The sequence below is a fragment of the Equus asinus genome, chromosome 2 (genome assembly GCF_041296235.1).
Source record: "Equus asinus isolate D_3611 breed Donkey chromosome 2, EquAss-T2T_v2, whole genome shotgun sequence".
Taxonomy (NCBI): Eukaryota; Metazoa; Chordata; class Mammalia; order Perissodactyla; family Equidae; genus Equus; species Equus asinus.
Window position 1 is genome coordinate 152889088 of NC_091791.1, and position 13760 is coordinate 152902847.

The window sequence follows — 13760 nt, forward strand, 5'->3', positions numbered from 1 at the left end:
CTAAGGAAAACATAGTTCTAAGCATGGCTGTCCCAACTGACTGTGTCATCCTGGGGCATCGAGAAAGCTAATTAATGTGTATTAGTTGTTAACAATACTTCAAACAGTAAAATAGCACCTGCAAAATGAAGTTGTAGCTTATTTACTCACAAAAGTTACTGTGAACAGATGCTAATTAAGAAAAGAAGTATGTCTTTGCATATGGATCAAAGAAATTCATAATCCTATTCTAAACTAGGCCAAGCCACACTTTGGTCTAGATCAGAAAAGAGCAATGATAATTCATAAGTTATTATCTATTTTATCCGGCTCATGCCCTATAAAATGTCTAATATAAATGTATGAGGATGTTAAATATGTGCCAGATACCTGATGAATATTTTTGTTTATTTAATAATAGACATTTATATTGCAACAAATAAAGTGGTAAAAGAGACAAAAATTTTTTTAGAGGAGGTAGGAGAGTGAAGTGGTTAAAGACACAAATTTTGAAGCCAGAGACACTTAGGTTTTGAATCCAGGTTTTGTCACTTAGTAATTGCAGGTCTTTGAACAAGTAACCTCACTTGTTAAACTTATAAGTCCCCTGTCTGTACAATGGTGATAATAGGAACTACATCACAGGACTATTTTGAGAGTTATACTTGAAAATGCAGCTAAAGTCTTTAACACAGTTACTGACATTTCTATGTATATGTCTTGGTTCCTGCACTAAAGGAACTAACAAATTAGAAAAGGAGGTAAGACAGGCCATGAAAAACTGACATAAGGCAGTATTGTTATAAATAATATTTTAACAGTTAATGCATCAATTAGGAATCTTTCATTTTCAAATAATAAAAACCACCTGTAGCTACCTTAAGAAAAAAGGTTATTTACTGAAAGGATATCAGGGACTCAGAGATTCTGCAGGAGGCTGGAAACAGGCTTAGAAAAAATGCAGAAACCCAAGGAACTGCAGACGACCAGGAAGCAGGAGGCACAACTGTCTTTTAGCAAGAATAGTCTGAATGGACACTGCTGCCTGAGGACACCGAGCAGGAATGAATTCTAATCACATGTTTGGGGACGCTGTCTCCTTCCAACAAGAGTTCCCACAATGGAAAGACATCCCCTGCCCTCCCCACACAAACACGGAATTGAGAAAGTGCCACCGGATGCAGGACAGCCAGAAAAACAAAAATGTCCATCCTAAACACTAGCAGGCATTGTACTGAACAATCCCAAGCACTGAGGGCTTTGGATGGAGTGTCTCATTAATCTTCACAACCATCATATGAGAAAAATAGTTTCATTACCACATCTATTTTATAGATGAGGAAACCAAGTCTCAAGTTAATTAGCCTAAGGTCACACAACCAGCAACTGGTAAAAAAGATATTCAAATCCAGAAAGTTTTATTTCAGAGGGTAGATGTGTAGCTACTAGTTCCTCCAAGAAGCAGGTAAGATCCCAACACATCTAGCCAGATCAAGGAAGACATTATCAAGGAAGCTTTTTGAACTGCATAGATTGGGTATCTATCTATCTATCTATCTATCTGCCTATCTACCCACCTCTCTATCTATCTGGGTATTTGGCATTTTATTTACCTTAAAAAATAGGTAGATTACAAAAAACATTTTACACAATAATAGTTATTAAGAAAACATAGTTAAGTTGAAAGTAGAAAATAAAAATTTCCACAATGATGCAACCCAGGGATAACCAAGAGTAATACTTCGGTGATTAGTATTCTTCATTAAATATCTAGGTGCAATTTTTGTCTTACAAAAATAAAATCATACTGTTTTAGTAATTTGCTTTTTCCACCCAACAATATATAGTGAATATCATCTCAAGTCAATAAGAATGCCTCTACAACAGTGGCTCTCAAATTCTACGGTCTCAGGATCCTTTTATACTCTTAAAAACTGGGGACCTCAAAGACCTTCTGTTTATGTAGGTTATATCTACTGATATTCACTGCATTAGAAAATAAAACTGAGAAAATTAAAAAATATCTACCAATTTGTTTAAAATAACAATTATCAACTCAATACATATTAAATAACATTTTTAAATAAAAAACAAATTTTCCAAAACAAAAATATTATTGAAAAGTGTGGCAATATTTTTCATTTTTGCAACTCTCTTTAAACGAAGACAGCTGGGTTCTCATATCTGCTTCTGCACTCAATCTCTTGTGATATGTTGTCTTGGTTGAAGCATATGAAGAAAATCTGGGCTCACACAGATACATAGATGGAATAGTGAGGAGTATTTCAATTGTGTTTTCAGATAATTGTGGATATTCTTCTTTGAAACTACACCAGAGCTGGGCAAATAGTAAAATCTTAAAGATCAACTCAGCGTGGAATCTGAAATCATATCAACGAAATTTTTGTACTCCATAACATTAAATTCTATTGGTCTATTCAGCAATGTGAATGGATCTTTTATCCATGCTTGATAGAGTAACATCCTGCATTTGTCATTTGGGAAATATTGGTTCACTGAGTTAAACAGATCTTCCAAATGTCAATACATTTCAATATACAATATCCAAAAAATCATACGTGTTAACATCACCATCAATTTCACTGGGACTTTTGTCAAACTGACAGTGGCAGACAAGTTCTCCACAAAACGTTCACTTGAAAACTTGAATTCTATCACAGACAACAAAAACTGTTAGTTGTTTTCCTTGAAGAAAAAGGCTTACTTGTTCATATTTGAGAAAATGCCTCCCAAATACCTAAGTCTGAAACCCCGAGGGCATCTGTCAGTTGTTCTTTTAAGTAAATATGGTGTTCCATGAGAAAAGTGGCTGGTTCAGCTGGCAACTCAATCACAGAAGTGCTTCTCAAGTCAACCATCATACTTGTGTACACAGCAGAAAAGCTTTATGTGTGCTTCCTATTTTGTCGCATACAGAATATTTAAAAGACTCATGAGTTGAGATTTAATAAAACTAATAATTTTTACTGCTTCATCGAGCACATTGTTAAGAGAAACATGCTTTTTCTCCCCCCTTAACTGCTATAGCATGGTGGTGAAGAAATGACTAATTACTATGAGATCACTTTGGTGACTAGTTGAGTTTGATGCCACTGCCTTTATTTTGTGCTAAGGGGCCAGCAGTTTCACCTACCATTGCTTTTACACCAGTAAGTACAAATACCAACATGGTTTAAAAAAAGGGCACATAACTTCTTATTATTGAACTATAAATAGTTTTTACTTCACAGACTTCCCGAGTCTTGAGAACTCTTAGAGGGTCTGTTAAGAACCACTGTTCTACCACATTTTTAATGGCTGCAGGGTACTGCATTGTATGGGTGACTATAGTTTATTTAGCCAATGTCCTTTTTTTTAAGATTTTTTTTCCTTTTTCTCCCCAAAGCGCACCCCCCCTGCCCCGCCCCAGCACATAGTTGTATATTTTGTTTAGTTGTGGGTCCCTCTAGTTGCAGCATGTGGGAAGCCGCCTCAGCATGGCCTGGTGAGCGGTGCCAAGTCTGTGCCCAGGATTGGAACCTGCAAAACCCTGGGCTGCCAAAGCTGAGGGCGCAAACTTAACCACTCGGCCATGGGCCGGCCCCTCAATGTCCTTTCTTGTTGGACTTTTGAGTTGTTTCTAATTTTCTCCATTACTAGTAATGACGTAGTTAAAATTTCACTTGCATCCTGAGTTATTTCTCTAGGACACAGTCTTAACAACGGAATTGTTGAGCCAAAGAATATGCATTTTAAAAAAATGGCTTCTGAACAATGCCACGTTGTCCTCCTGTAGGTTTACCAATTTACACTTGCATTTTACATAACAATGAGTATCTTTCCAGCTTACCAACAATGGTTATCCTCAAGAAAAAAAACTTACCAAATTTACAGGCAATATATGGAATTCCACTTTTGTTAAATTTGCATTTGCTTACTAGTTAGGTTTGTTAATATATTTATAAAAATTGAGTTGCACATTTATGTATTTTGCCATTTTCCCTACTGGAATAATCTTATTTGGGGTTTTATCTTTTAGTCTGTCATGAATGTTGCAGACATTTCTTCCTGGTTTTTCTTTACCTTTTAACTTTGTGTAGTTTATTTCTATACACGTTATTAATTTTGATAAAATTACTTAGTCTTATTTTTTTGCTTTTGGTGTCATGCTTTAAGCAGCCTTCTCCATCCCAATATTATACAAATATTTACTTATTTCTTTACTTTTAAAAAAATGGTTAACTCTTCAATTCATTAAGAATTATTCTGATATATGATTCGAGATGAAGATCTAACTTAATCTTTTCCCAAATAGTTTATTCTTTCCAGAGTGTTAGGAGCTTTATTATTATTTTTCCCTTTGTTAAAAAAATATTTCTTAAATCGTTTACAAAACAATTTAAAACATAGATGAAGCTAGAGCAGATCTTGACCACCTTCCTCCTCTCCTGGTCCTTAGAGCTATTAGTTTGTCCTCTTCCCTTTCATACTGTTTCCTTCGCATTTAAACGTGGGTAAGGGCAAATATATAGTTTGTGGCAACGTGATTGGTTTTCCCCCTCATCAATTAATTTGTCTTTATCTTTTCACATAGATCTATCTCATTTTTTTTTTTAAAGAGCTGCATGGTGTTCCGTAATGCGGACGTACCATGTTTATTTTGTCTTCCCTCTACCGAAGAATTACTAGAATGTTTCCAACTTTTCCTTATTTCTTCACCACCTCTCCTAAACAAGCTGGGGCTCAAGCTGTCTTGTGCGCATGTGCACGTGCCCACAGACTACATTCCTAAAGATGGACTAGCTTTGAGTACTTTTTCATTTTGCAGCCTCTGGGGAGCCACTGCAGGTACGTCGAGACAAAACACACCCAGACCAACAACCTGGCCAGAAAGAGACCCAGAACAGGTCCTCACTTAGCTCCTGACAATTTCCTTCCTTTCATAACAAACACTGAATTTGTTCTTTACCTCGCAGGTGCAACAGTTCCCAGCACTGAAACCAAATTTACAACCACTCAGGCAGCAGGCGCTATGACTAAGAAATTACGGGAAGAAAACCCTCCGCCCCTACGGGCCGCGCCTTGACGCTTGGTTCCGGGTAGCGGACCGGAAGTCGCTCTTCGATTCTGCGTCAAACCCGACTTCAGGGGCCGTCGTAAAAGTGTCGCCCCTCATCTCTTGGGCCGGCCACAGGTTTTCGCTCGAGTCCGGCCGGGGTCTGGAACCGCGGGCGTCAGTTTCCCTCAAGATGGCGGACGAGGAGGCCCGGGGTGCGGAAAGGATGGAAGTCAGCACCGAGTTGCCCCAGACCCCTCAGCGACTGGCATCTGTAAGTCTTTGTAGACAAGTTTCTTCCCCCTAACCCCCGCCGGCCGTCCCTGCCGAGCTCAGGAGGATATGGGGTTTCACCCCTTGTGGAGGCTCTGGGGAGGGGGAGCCGTATGGATTGATCTGGAAGGAACCCGCCTAATAAAAAGTTAGTTATCACCCACGTCCCTGCCCGCCAAGTCTACGGAAGATAATGACTTTGTCATTTATTAGCCGTGACGAGCTCAAGCGTGTCTCTATCCTGAAGTAGAAGGAACTGGTGATGTTATTAAATGGTCTGATGTGGGGGCTGAGGCGGGGTTGGAGGAAGAGCCATTTTCCTATAGATGCAGTGATAACCTTTCTTGGTGATAGGAATCCAGGACGCAGCACCTAGTGTTGTATTGCATAGCTGGCAGGGTAGAGCCTGATAGTGGCAGGAAATGCTGCCGCTGCCAGCTCATGTCAAAATATGGGGTGTAGGAATTGCAGTCCTTCATTCTAGCGTCTCGAGAACCCCAGGCCTCATCCTCGATGGAGAAGCCTGTCATCTGTCGCTGCTGTTTAGAGCTGAAGAAGAGACTTCCAGACATTTCAAATCAGTAATACCATTAATTAATACCGGAATCTATATTTTCTCCTTATATTCTGAAAGAAAGGGAAGGCAGAGATAGCAAATTTGAGTCAGTAGTCCGGCTACAGGCAGAAAGCTGACTGAGGAGTAGTGGGCAATATTAGGGAATGTTCTGGATATTCTCAGGCATCTAGTGAGGAGATAGGAATTATTCAGATATTGATCACTGCATGGTGTTGAGTTTGTCAGTTTGTCTTTATTGCTGCGTATAGAAAAGTGTGGGATATACACCTCTTTCTGAAGTTTCTTTGGTTTGTAGTTTTAATAAAAGCATTCTTGAAGTATTTTAACTCTGCAGACACTTCAGCATTGTCTTGTGAGAGAACAGAATGAGGTCCAGAAATAAGAGTCCACCCCAGGGACTAGAGAGACTGGCTGGGAGATAGAAACCAGATTGGGAAGGAGTTGGAATAAGGGTTTGGCCACCAACTAGGGCAGTGCTTGCAACCATCCTCTACCCTAAATAGCAGTTCAACTTCACTTCACTGCTGGTATTGAAGAAGGAAGCATCTATTTGGGATGATAAGAAATGAGAAGATAGGAAAAGTTTAGAAGCAGCTGAAGCATCTGGTCTTAATGGTAGCTTGTGCTTTCTACATCTTAGGAGGAGTGGAGAAACCGTGTGCTGTGGCCAGAAGTGTTGTTGTAATTTTGTATTGCCAAAGATAACTAGTTCTTATTTAAAGCTTTGATATATTAATTCCTTCCAGGCAGTACAGTAAAACCTTATTAATCTGGACTCTATACTTATTTGGAATTGGAGATAATGGTACAGGAATCAAGTTAGAATTATGTGGCAAACTGTTCACTTCAAGAAATATTAGATTGGGTAAGGCTTTGCATTTTGCAAAGTAGTACGTTGATTTTAGAGTAGTAGGAGAAGAGTGATAACCTCAGGGAACTCACAGCCTAGTGACACAGGTAAGACAAGTGCTCAAAGAATTTTAATACAAATGGGATGATGTAAGTGCATGAAGACCTGTGACTCTTAAGCCTCATGATCACTTTTTTTGGCTTGGGTTTCTCTATCTGCTTGAGGATTCCAGACATTTTCCTTCTTTCCTTTTCTAAGGCTACCATCTTCAATTTTATTCTCACAGTGGAGTAAGATACTGACTTTCCAGTTTGCTGCTTTGCTATTAAGCAAAATAAGCTCAGAGATTCTTTAACATTTGAATGGCTTGTATTCTAAAGCACCATTGGGAGACAGGGAAAACAAAAATAATAAATATGGGACAGTTACAGAGTTTTAAGAAATCTTACCAACTCTATTAGAGTCTTGTTCCTGGTTATAGTTTCTCTTATTCTTGTCAAACTTCCTTCTTAGACTCCACGTCATTTTTCTGTCATGTTGCTATTAATAAGCATGAAGGCTCTCAAATTCCTAACATCACCTAACATGCAATTCGAGTGAAATAATGGGTATGAATTATTGGACATTTATAAAAGCCATTGCTTAAGAATCATTAGGGGAATTGATTTCTTAGGTCAGGGGTGGGGTCCGAGAATTTGCATTTTCACAAGCATGGCCGACTGATTCTGAAGTCCTGGTCTATGGGCCACACTTTGGTTGAGACTTAGCTAGACATTTGCAAATTCTCAGTATAGAGTTGACAGTTGAGGTTGTGGGAATGGATAAAATCTTTGAGGAGGAAAGAGTATGTGTGTGTGTACACAGACACACACAGACACACACACACAGACACACACACACACACCACACGGAGGGATGGAGGGAGGGAGGGGGGAGAGGTGGAAGGAAGGGAGATAAGAATCATTGAATTTCAGGGGTAGGAGATGGAGGAAGAACCAAAGAAGGATTTAGAAAGGGAGCAGCCAAGCAGGTAGGAGGTAAGGGTAGCGCAGTGTCACAGGGTGTAGTTTCTAGGAGAGAGTGGTTTGTTGGGTTCTGGAAGATGAGGACTGAGAAAAATTTGAATTCAGAGAATATGTGGGGTGGTCTAATAGAACATCTGCCTTCTGTCTTCTCTGACTAGATTTTCTTTCTTAAGTCTGTCTCAGAAGATGTCTCCTGGCGTGGTACTAAGCTGTTTTCTTTTCCCTGCGTACACCCTCTGCCTGTGTGTTTTATCCAGTTCTATGGCTTTAAATATCATCTGTATGCGTTCAGTTCCCAAATTAATATCTCTAGGTCATTTCACTTCTGAACTCCACAGTCACAAATCCAAATGCCTACTTGACATATCCACTTGGATGTCTGATAAGTGTTTCAAACAGAGGGAGCAATTAGGAAGCTGCTGCAGTAACCTGAATCATAGTTGGTGGTGGCTTGTATTAGAGAGCTATCACTGGAGATGAAGAAAAGTGGATGGATTTGAGAGAGATTTTGGAAGTAGGGTAGAAGCGAAAAGATTTGCTTATGGATTAGGTATGAGGGAAAAGGGAAGAAACAGATGACCTCTGGATCCCCACTTTTTGGCTTAAGCATTCATGGCTGTGGTTGTGCCATATACTGAGAGTAAGGACCAGGTTTGGGGAGAGGAAAAGAAGAGGGCGGATCAAGAGTTTTCTTATCCCTGTCTCAGTAGATGACACTTCCATAATAGCTCTTGAACACAAACAACTCTCTCTGTCTCCACTCCACCTCTCTAGTCTAAGCTACCATCTGTTGCCTAGGCAACTGCAGTGGCCTCTTAATTGGTCTATTTGCTTCCATTTTTGCCCTCTTCCAGTCCATTCTCCATAGAGCAACCAGAGTAGTAATCTTTTAAGACAAAATCAGATCATGTCAGTTTCCTGCCTAAATCCTTCAGTGGCTTCCCATTTTCTTGGAATAAAATCTAAACTCATCACAAGTCCTTCAAGATTCTGCCTGGTTCAGCTCCTACATCTCCCCTCATTTCTTGTTACTTTCTCCTCATTCACTTTTAGCTACCCTGGCTTGTTAGCTGCTTTTTTTTTTTTTTCCCTGCTCCCCCAAATCCCCCAGTACGTAGTTGTATACTCTCATAGGTCCTGCTATGTGGGACTCTGCCTCAGCATGGCTTGGTGAGCAGTGCTAGGTCTGTGCCCAGGATCCGAACTGGCAAAACGTTGGTCCCCCAAAGCGTAGCATGTGAACTTAACTACTCGGCCACGAGGCTGGCCCCATCGTTAGTTTCTAAAACAAGCGCAAGCTCTGTCTTGTTTCAGGGTCTGCACTTTTGCTTGCTGTTCTTTTTTCCTAGGGTGTTTTCCTCTGATTTTTCTTGATACTTACCCTGTCTAAAAGATGGATTCCTCTTATCATTCTCTGTCAAAACATCCTGTTTATTTCCTCCACTGCACTTATTACAATCTGTAATGACTGTATTGTCTTTATTTACTTATTCTGTCTCTCCCACCAGAATGTAAGCTCCATGAAGGCAAGGATCATGTCTGACTTCCTCACTGATATATCCCAGTATGCACTTGATATAGCGGACATTTACATACTTTTAATGAATAACTGAGGATCAACATCAGTGATTTATTTTAGCAAGATTGGTATTGATTGGGGGAGGGAGATCGTGGGTGGAGGGAGGGAGACGGGAATGAAGGGGCACGTTAAGATAGGGACTAACCTTGGAGTCCAGGCTGAACATGGAGGTAAGAAAGGCCAAGGGAATTGGTGGGATTTGAGGTATTAAAGGTTATGATGTTGACGTAAGTGGAATGACTGAATGTTATGGTCAGAAAGGGGAATTTTGGAGTTTGAGACCATGGAGGCACGTCAGGTTTTGTGATGGTAGAGCCAGGTTAGATGTACCTCTGTGTGTGTTCCTGTAGTACCCTTCCCATACTCCTGTTGTATATAGCACATCTCAAGCTATGCTCAGCATTGCCTGTTTAATGTCTGTCTGTCCTTCTAGACAATAAACTCCTTGAAAGCATAAACTGTTTCTTGTTCACTTCTGTATCTCTAGTACCTAGTGGTACATTGCTTGAGAATTTTTATTGAATACATGAATGAATGAATGAACGAGCAGACTTTAGCTGAGGTGGAGTAGGGGTGGAAGTAATAGGAGTTGAGGTTGAGAGATAACGAGGTTAAAAAATTTAAAATTGAATGGGGAGGATTTTTAACAAATTAACATTATTGAGGTATAATTTATGTACAATAAAATGCATCATGGGGCCAGCCCTCTGACCTAGTGGTTAAGTTTGGTGCATTCCACTTGGGTGGCCTGGGTTTGGTTCCCAGGCACAGACCTACACCACTCGTTGGTGGCCATGCTGTGGTGGCAGCCCACTTACAAAATAGAGGAAGATTGGCACAAGATGTTAGCTCAGGGTGAATCTTCCTCAAGCAAAAAGAGGAGGATTGGCAACAGATGTTAACTCAGGGCAAATCTTCCTCAGCAAAAAAAAGCATCTATTTTAAGTGTTTTGGTTGATGAGTTTTGACAAATGTATACACTTGTGTAACTGCCACCAAATCAGGATATAGAACATTTCCATTACTCCCAAAAGTTATCTTGTGTCCAAAAGGTGGGATTTTAGCTTTTTAAAAAAGTTTAATATTGTTATGTTTGTGCACTAATCATTATGAAAATCAAGGAAAAAATTATCTACAATCTAGTAATGTGTGTGGCATCTTTAAGAGATAACATGGTCTTCTGATAGTTGACTTAAAAATATTGAGATATAGAGGAAGGAGTAAGAAGTTACATGCTGTTTTCAGTAGAAGTGTTTTTCTTTAGAAACTTGAATCTGTATCATTTTAGGCCAGAGCACAGCTTTCTGTACTAAAGACACAGAGTGAGAAAAATAGGATGAGAACCACAGTCTCTTGAGTCCTAACTAAAGTGCTTTGTCACCAGATCATGGCAGGACCTAGTACCTGTTTTTTTTTTTTTCGTTGTCTTCTAATTTCTATTGTGGGCAGCTAGGTTAAATTCTGATTTGCAGTACCAAATTTTGTAGCGTCAGACGTGAAGTTAATTTCTAAAACTGCAGGTCAGAATGACTGATTCAGTCCCACTACCTGTTAGAGGCTAGGGAAGAATAGTAACTTAGTATGGATGACCTAGTGCTGGAGACTGACTGCCTATGTTTAATAACAGACATTGTCCTGCAAAGAAAAAGGTTTTTGTCCTCAGTACCACATAGAGAGTCTGTCTGGGTAGATATGTATGTAAACCAGTGATGCAGGATGAACCAATGCAGGGTTCTGCCCCTCCTTTCTTCGTGTCTGCTGGCTTTGAGGGTTACATCAGATTTCCCTTACCAGCATTTTACCCATTTCTCTAAAGGTGTTAATCATGCACTGTGTTCTGTGAAACAGTTTTCTCTGAGCTTTTAACCCATTACCTCAGATGGCTTAAGACAAAATAGTAAGATTTTTTTAGTCCCAGGTGATTTGCTTTGAACTCCTCTGTGTTCTTCTAAGGTATTCTGAGTTAACGTGCCTCCTTTTGAAGAAACAATAGTTATTTGATGAGTTTGCGCTTTTTTTTCCTGAGGGAAAAAACACCCTGAGCCAGTATCTGTGCCCGTCTCCCTCCATTTTGTATGTGGGTCACCACCACAACATGGCTGCCAACAAGTGGCAAAGGTCTGCTCCCTGGAAGCAAACCTGGGCCACTGAAGCAGAGCGCGCCAGACTTAACCACTAGGTCATGGAGCTGGCCCCAAATTTGCTTTTTTAAAGCATTTGGCGCAGCCTTTTTTTTAATGTTAAGTTACACTCCTGTAATAAGCTAAGTGCTTATGGAAATATGCTGTACTAAATAAATGTTCCTGAAAGGCTCCAGAAGTGTTATTGTGCTTCCCTAAGTGCCTATTTATTATCCGGGAATGACATAGGCTCTGTCCGGAAGGGAGTCTACTATTACTCACTTGAATATTTCTCCTTCTAATAGTTTACTTAATGCTGTTCTTCAGAACAAAGACTATTTGACTTGTGTGAAAGAGTGGGGCTATAACAACTTACTGTGTCTTTATGGACTACCTTTTAAAATGCCTTTGAACCTTTGGTATTTATGGGTAAGCTAGAAATGACTTTAGTCACAGGAGGAAAAATCTATTAATTCATCCGTGTATTCTTTTATACATGCATACTGTGCCTCGTAATCTAAGAAAGGATTTTAGTTGGTTTACAAATACACATTCCGTACAGTAAGAAGAGAACACGAGATATGTACCCTAGAGTTTAGGACAGCAGATTTCGTTCATCCAAAGACTTCGAGGAGAGCTTAGAAAATTGGAGTGTGAACCTATGGTCAGAGAAGAAAAAGAAAGAGAATGGCTTAGGAGGGAAAGGATGCTTTCAAAGGCAAATTCTGACAGTGCACTTATATATTATCTCAACAGGAAGAAAAGAGAGGGGCCTTGTTTGACCCAGCCTGTTTTATCAATGCCATGAAGACATAGTACACTTACTTGTCATATTTACAAACAACACAAGGCTGGCAGGGATAACAGATACATTATAGGACCAAAAAAAAAATCTCCTTTTCAGGAAAAAAAACCTCCTTAGGCTGAACATTGCTGCAAAACTAACAGCGTGAAATTTAATTGAGATGAAAATAAAGCCTTGTACCTAGGCTCATTTGTGTGTAGGACTAGGTCTCTTATATGTTATTGATCTAAGGGTTTTAGTTGTCTGCAAACTCACTAGATCATAATGTGATGTGGCTGCCAAAAAAAAAGAATGTGATCTTTTAGAGCAGTTTAGTGCCCCAGATAAGGAAGGTAATAAATAGTCCCACTCCTCTGTACAGAGGCATGTTCTACATGTTCCATAAAAGAGTAATCAACATGGAGAGTAACCTAGATAGTATGTCATTGGGGATGGCCAAATTTTGTTTCTAGGGATGGACCTATTTCTTTAGTTTCTGTGTTCCAGTTTAGCCCTGGAGTGGAGACTGATGAGAGACATAAAGGTTATTTTCATTTATTTGAAAGGCTGTTGGGTGAAAGAGCAGAGTAAATTATATTGGATTATTTCAGGCAGCATAGGATAAAAGTTACAGGACGGTAGATTTTGGTTTATTTCTGAGCTGTAAGAATAGAAGTTGGCTGAGAGGAAGTGTTCAGACAGGCTTAGGAACTATCAGATACATTATAGCTAGGGTTTCCCTATGCAGTAAGCAGCTGAAGTAGGGTGGTGGTGGTGGTTTTGGTTTTGGTTTTCTTGTTTTTAAACTTTATGAATCTGTCAAATAGTATTACAAAAAAACTTTGTATAACAAAAAGATTTCATGGTGCCTAGAGATGCTCCAGTTACTAATCCAGTATTTGCTATAAACAATTCTAGAGCCTCCAGATTTTGTTACCACTTAAAAAGAGAAGAATTAGGGGCCGGCTCTGTGGCCGAGTGGTTAAGTTCACGCGCTCCGCTGCGGTGGCTCAGGGTTCGGATCCTGGGCGCGGACATGGCACTTCTTGTCAGGCCATGTTGAGGCGGTGTCCCACATCCCACAACTAGAAGGACCTGCAACTAAGATATACAACTGTGTACAGGGAGGGTTTGGGAAATAAAGCAGAAAAAAAAAATTGGCAACAGTTGTTAGCCCAGGTGCCAATCCTTAAAGAAAAAAAAAGAAAGATTGGCAACAGTTAGCCCAGGTGCCAATCTTAAAAAAACAACAACAACAAAAAACAGAAGAATTAGAAAAAGAATTACAGGGCTTCTGAAGGCTCTGTAGATATCCAGCAGTTGTTGAAGGAAATATAAGTTGTGGTTTGAACAAAAGGAATCTAGTCTACTGAAATGAAGTTCCTTTTTCAGAATGATGTTCCCAAACAGACATCCAAGTCCCTGGGTCAGAGTTGAGAACATATCTTTAGTCTCCATGGGAATAAGGAAACTGTTTGGAATGTTAGGGAATTGTGAGAACTTGTTTTCACAGAACA

The 13760-nt window shown here is 39.8% G+C and overlaps 2 protein-coding genes across 4 annotated transcripts in view; one reads left to right on the forward strand and one right to left on the reverse strand.

Annotated features, from left to right (window-relative positions):
- The window catches only part of TMEM62 (transmembrane protein 62), a 71887-nt gene extending 66827 nt beyond the window's left edge, over positions 1 to 5060 (reverse strand). Inside the window, exon 1 of one of the 3 annotated variants that reach the window (XM_070502837.1) lies at positions 4949 to 5060. The gene's annotated coding sequence lies outside the window, so the exon portion shown is untranslated. The remainder of the gene's footprint in view (positions 1 to 4948) is intronic. The other 2 variants (XM_070502819.1, XM_044765062.2) reach the window with 2 other exon arrangements.
- The window catches only part of UBR1 (ubiquitin protein ligase E3 component n-recognin 1), a 166584-nt gene continuing 157559 nt past the window's right edge, over positions 4736 to 13760 (forward strand). The window contains exons 1-2 of the mRNA XM_070502794.1: positions 4736 to 4827; positions 4956 to 5309. Of these exons, the coding sequence (XP_070358895.1) occupies positions 5229 to 5309 (81 nt within the window). The 5' untranslated portion in view covers positions 4736 to 4827; positions 4956 to 5228. The remainder of the gene's footprint in view (positions 4828 to 4955; positions 5310 to 13760) is intronic.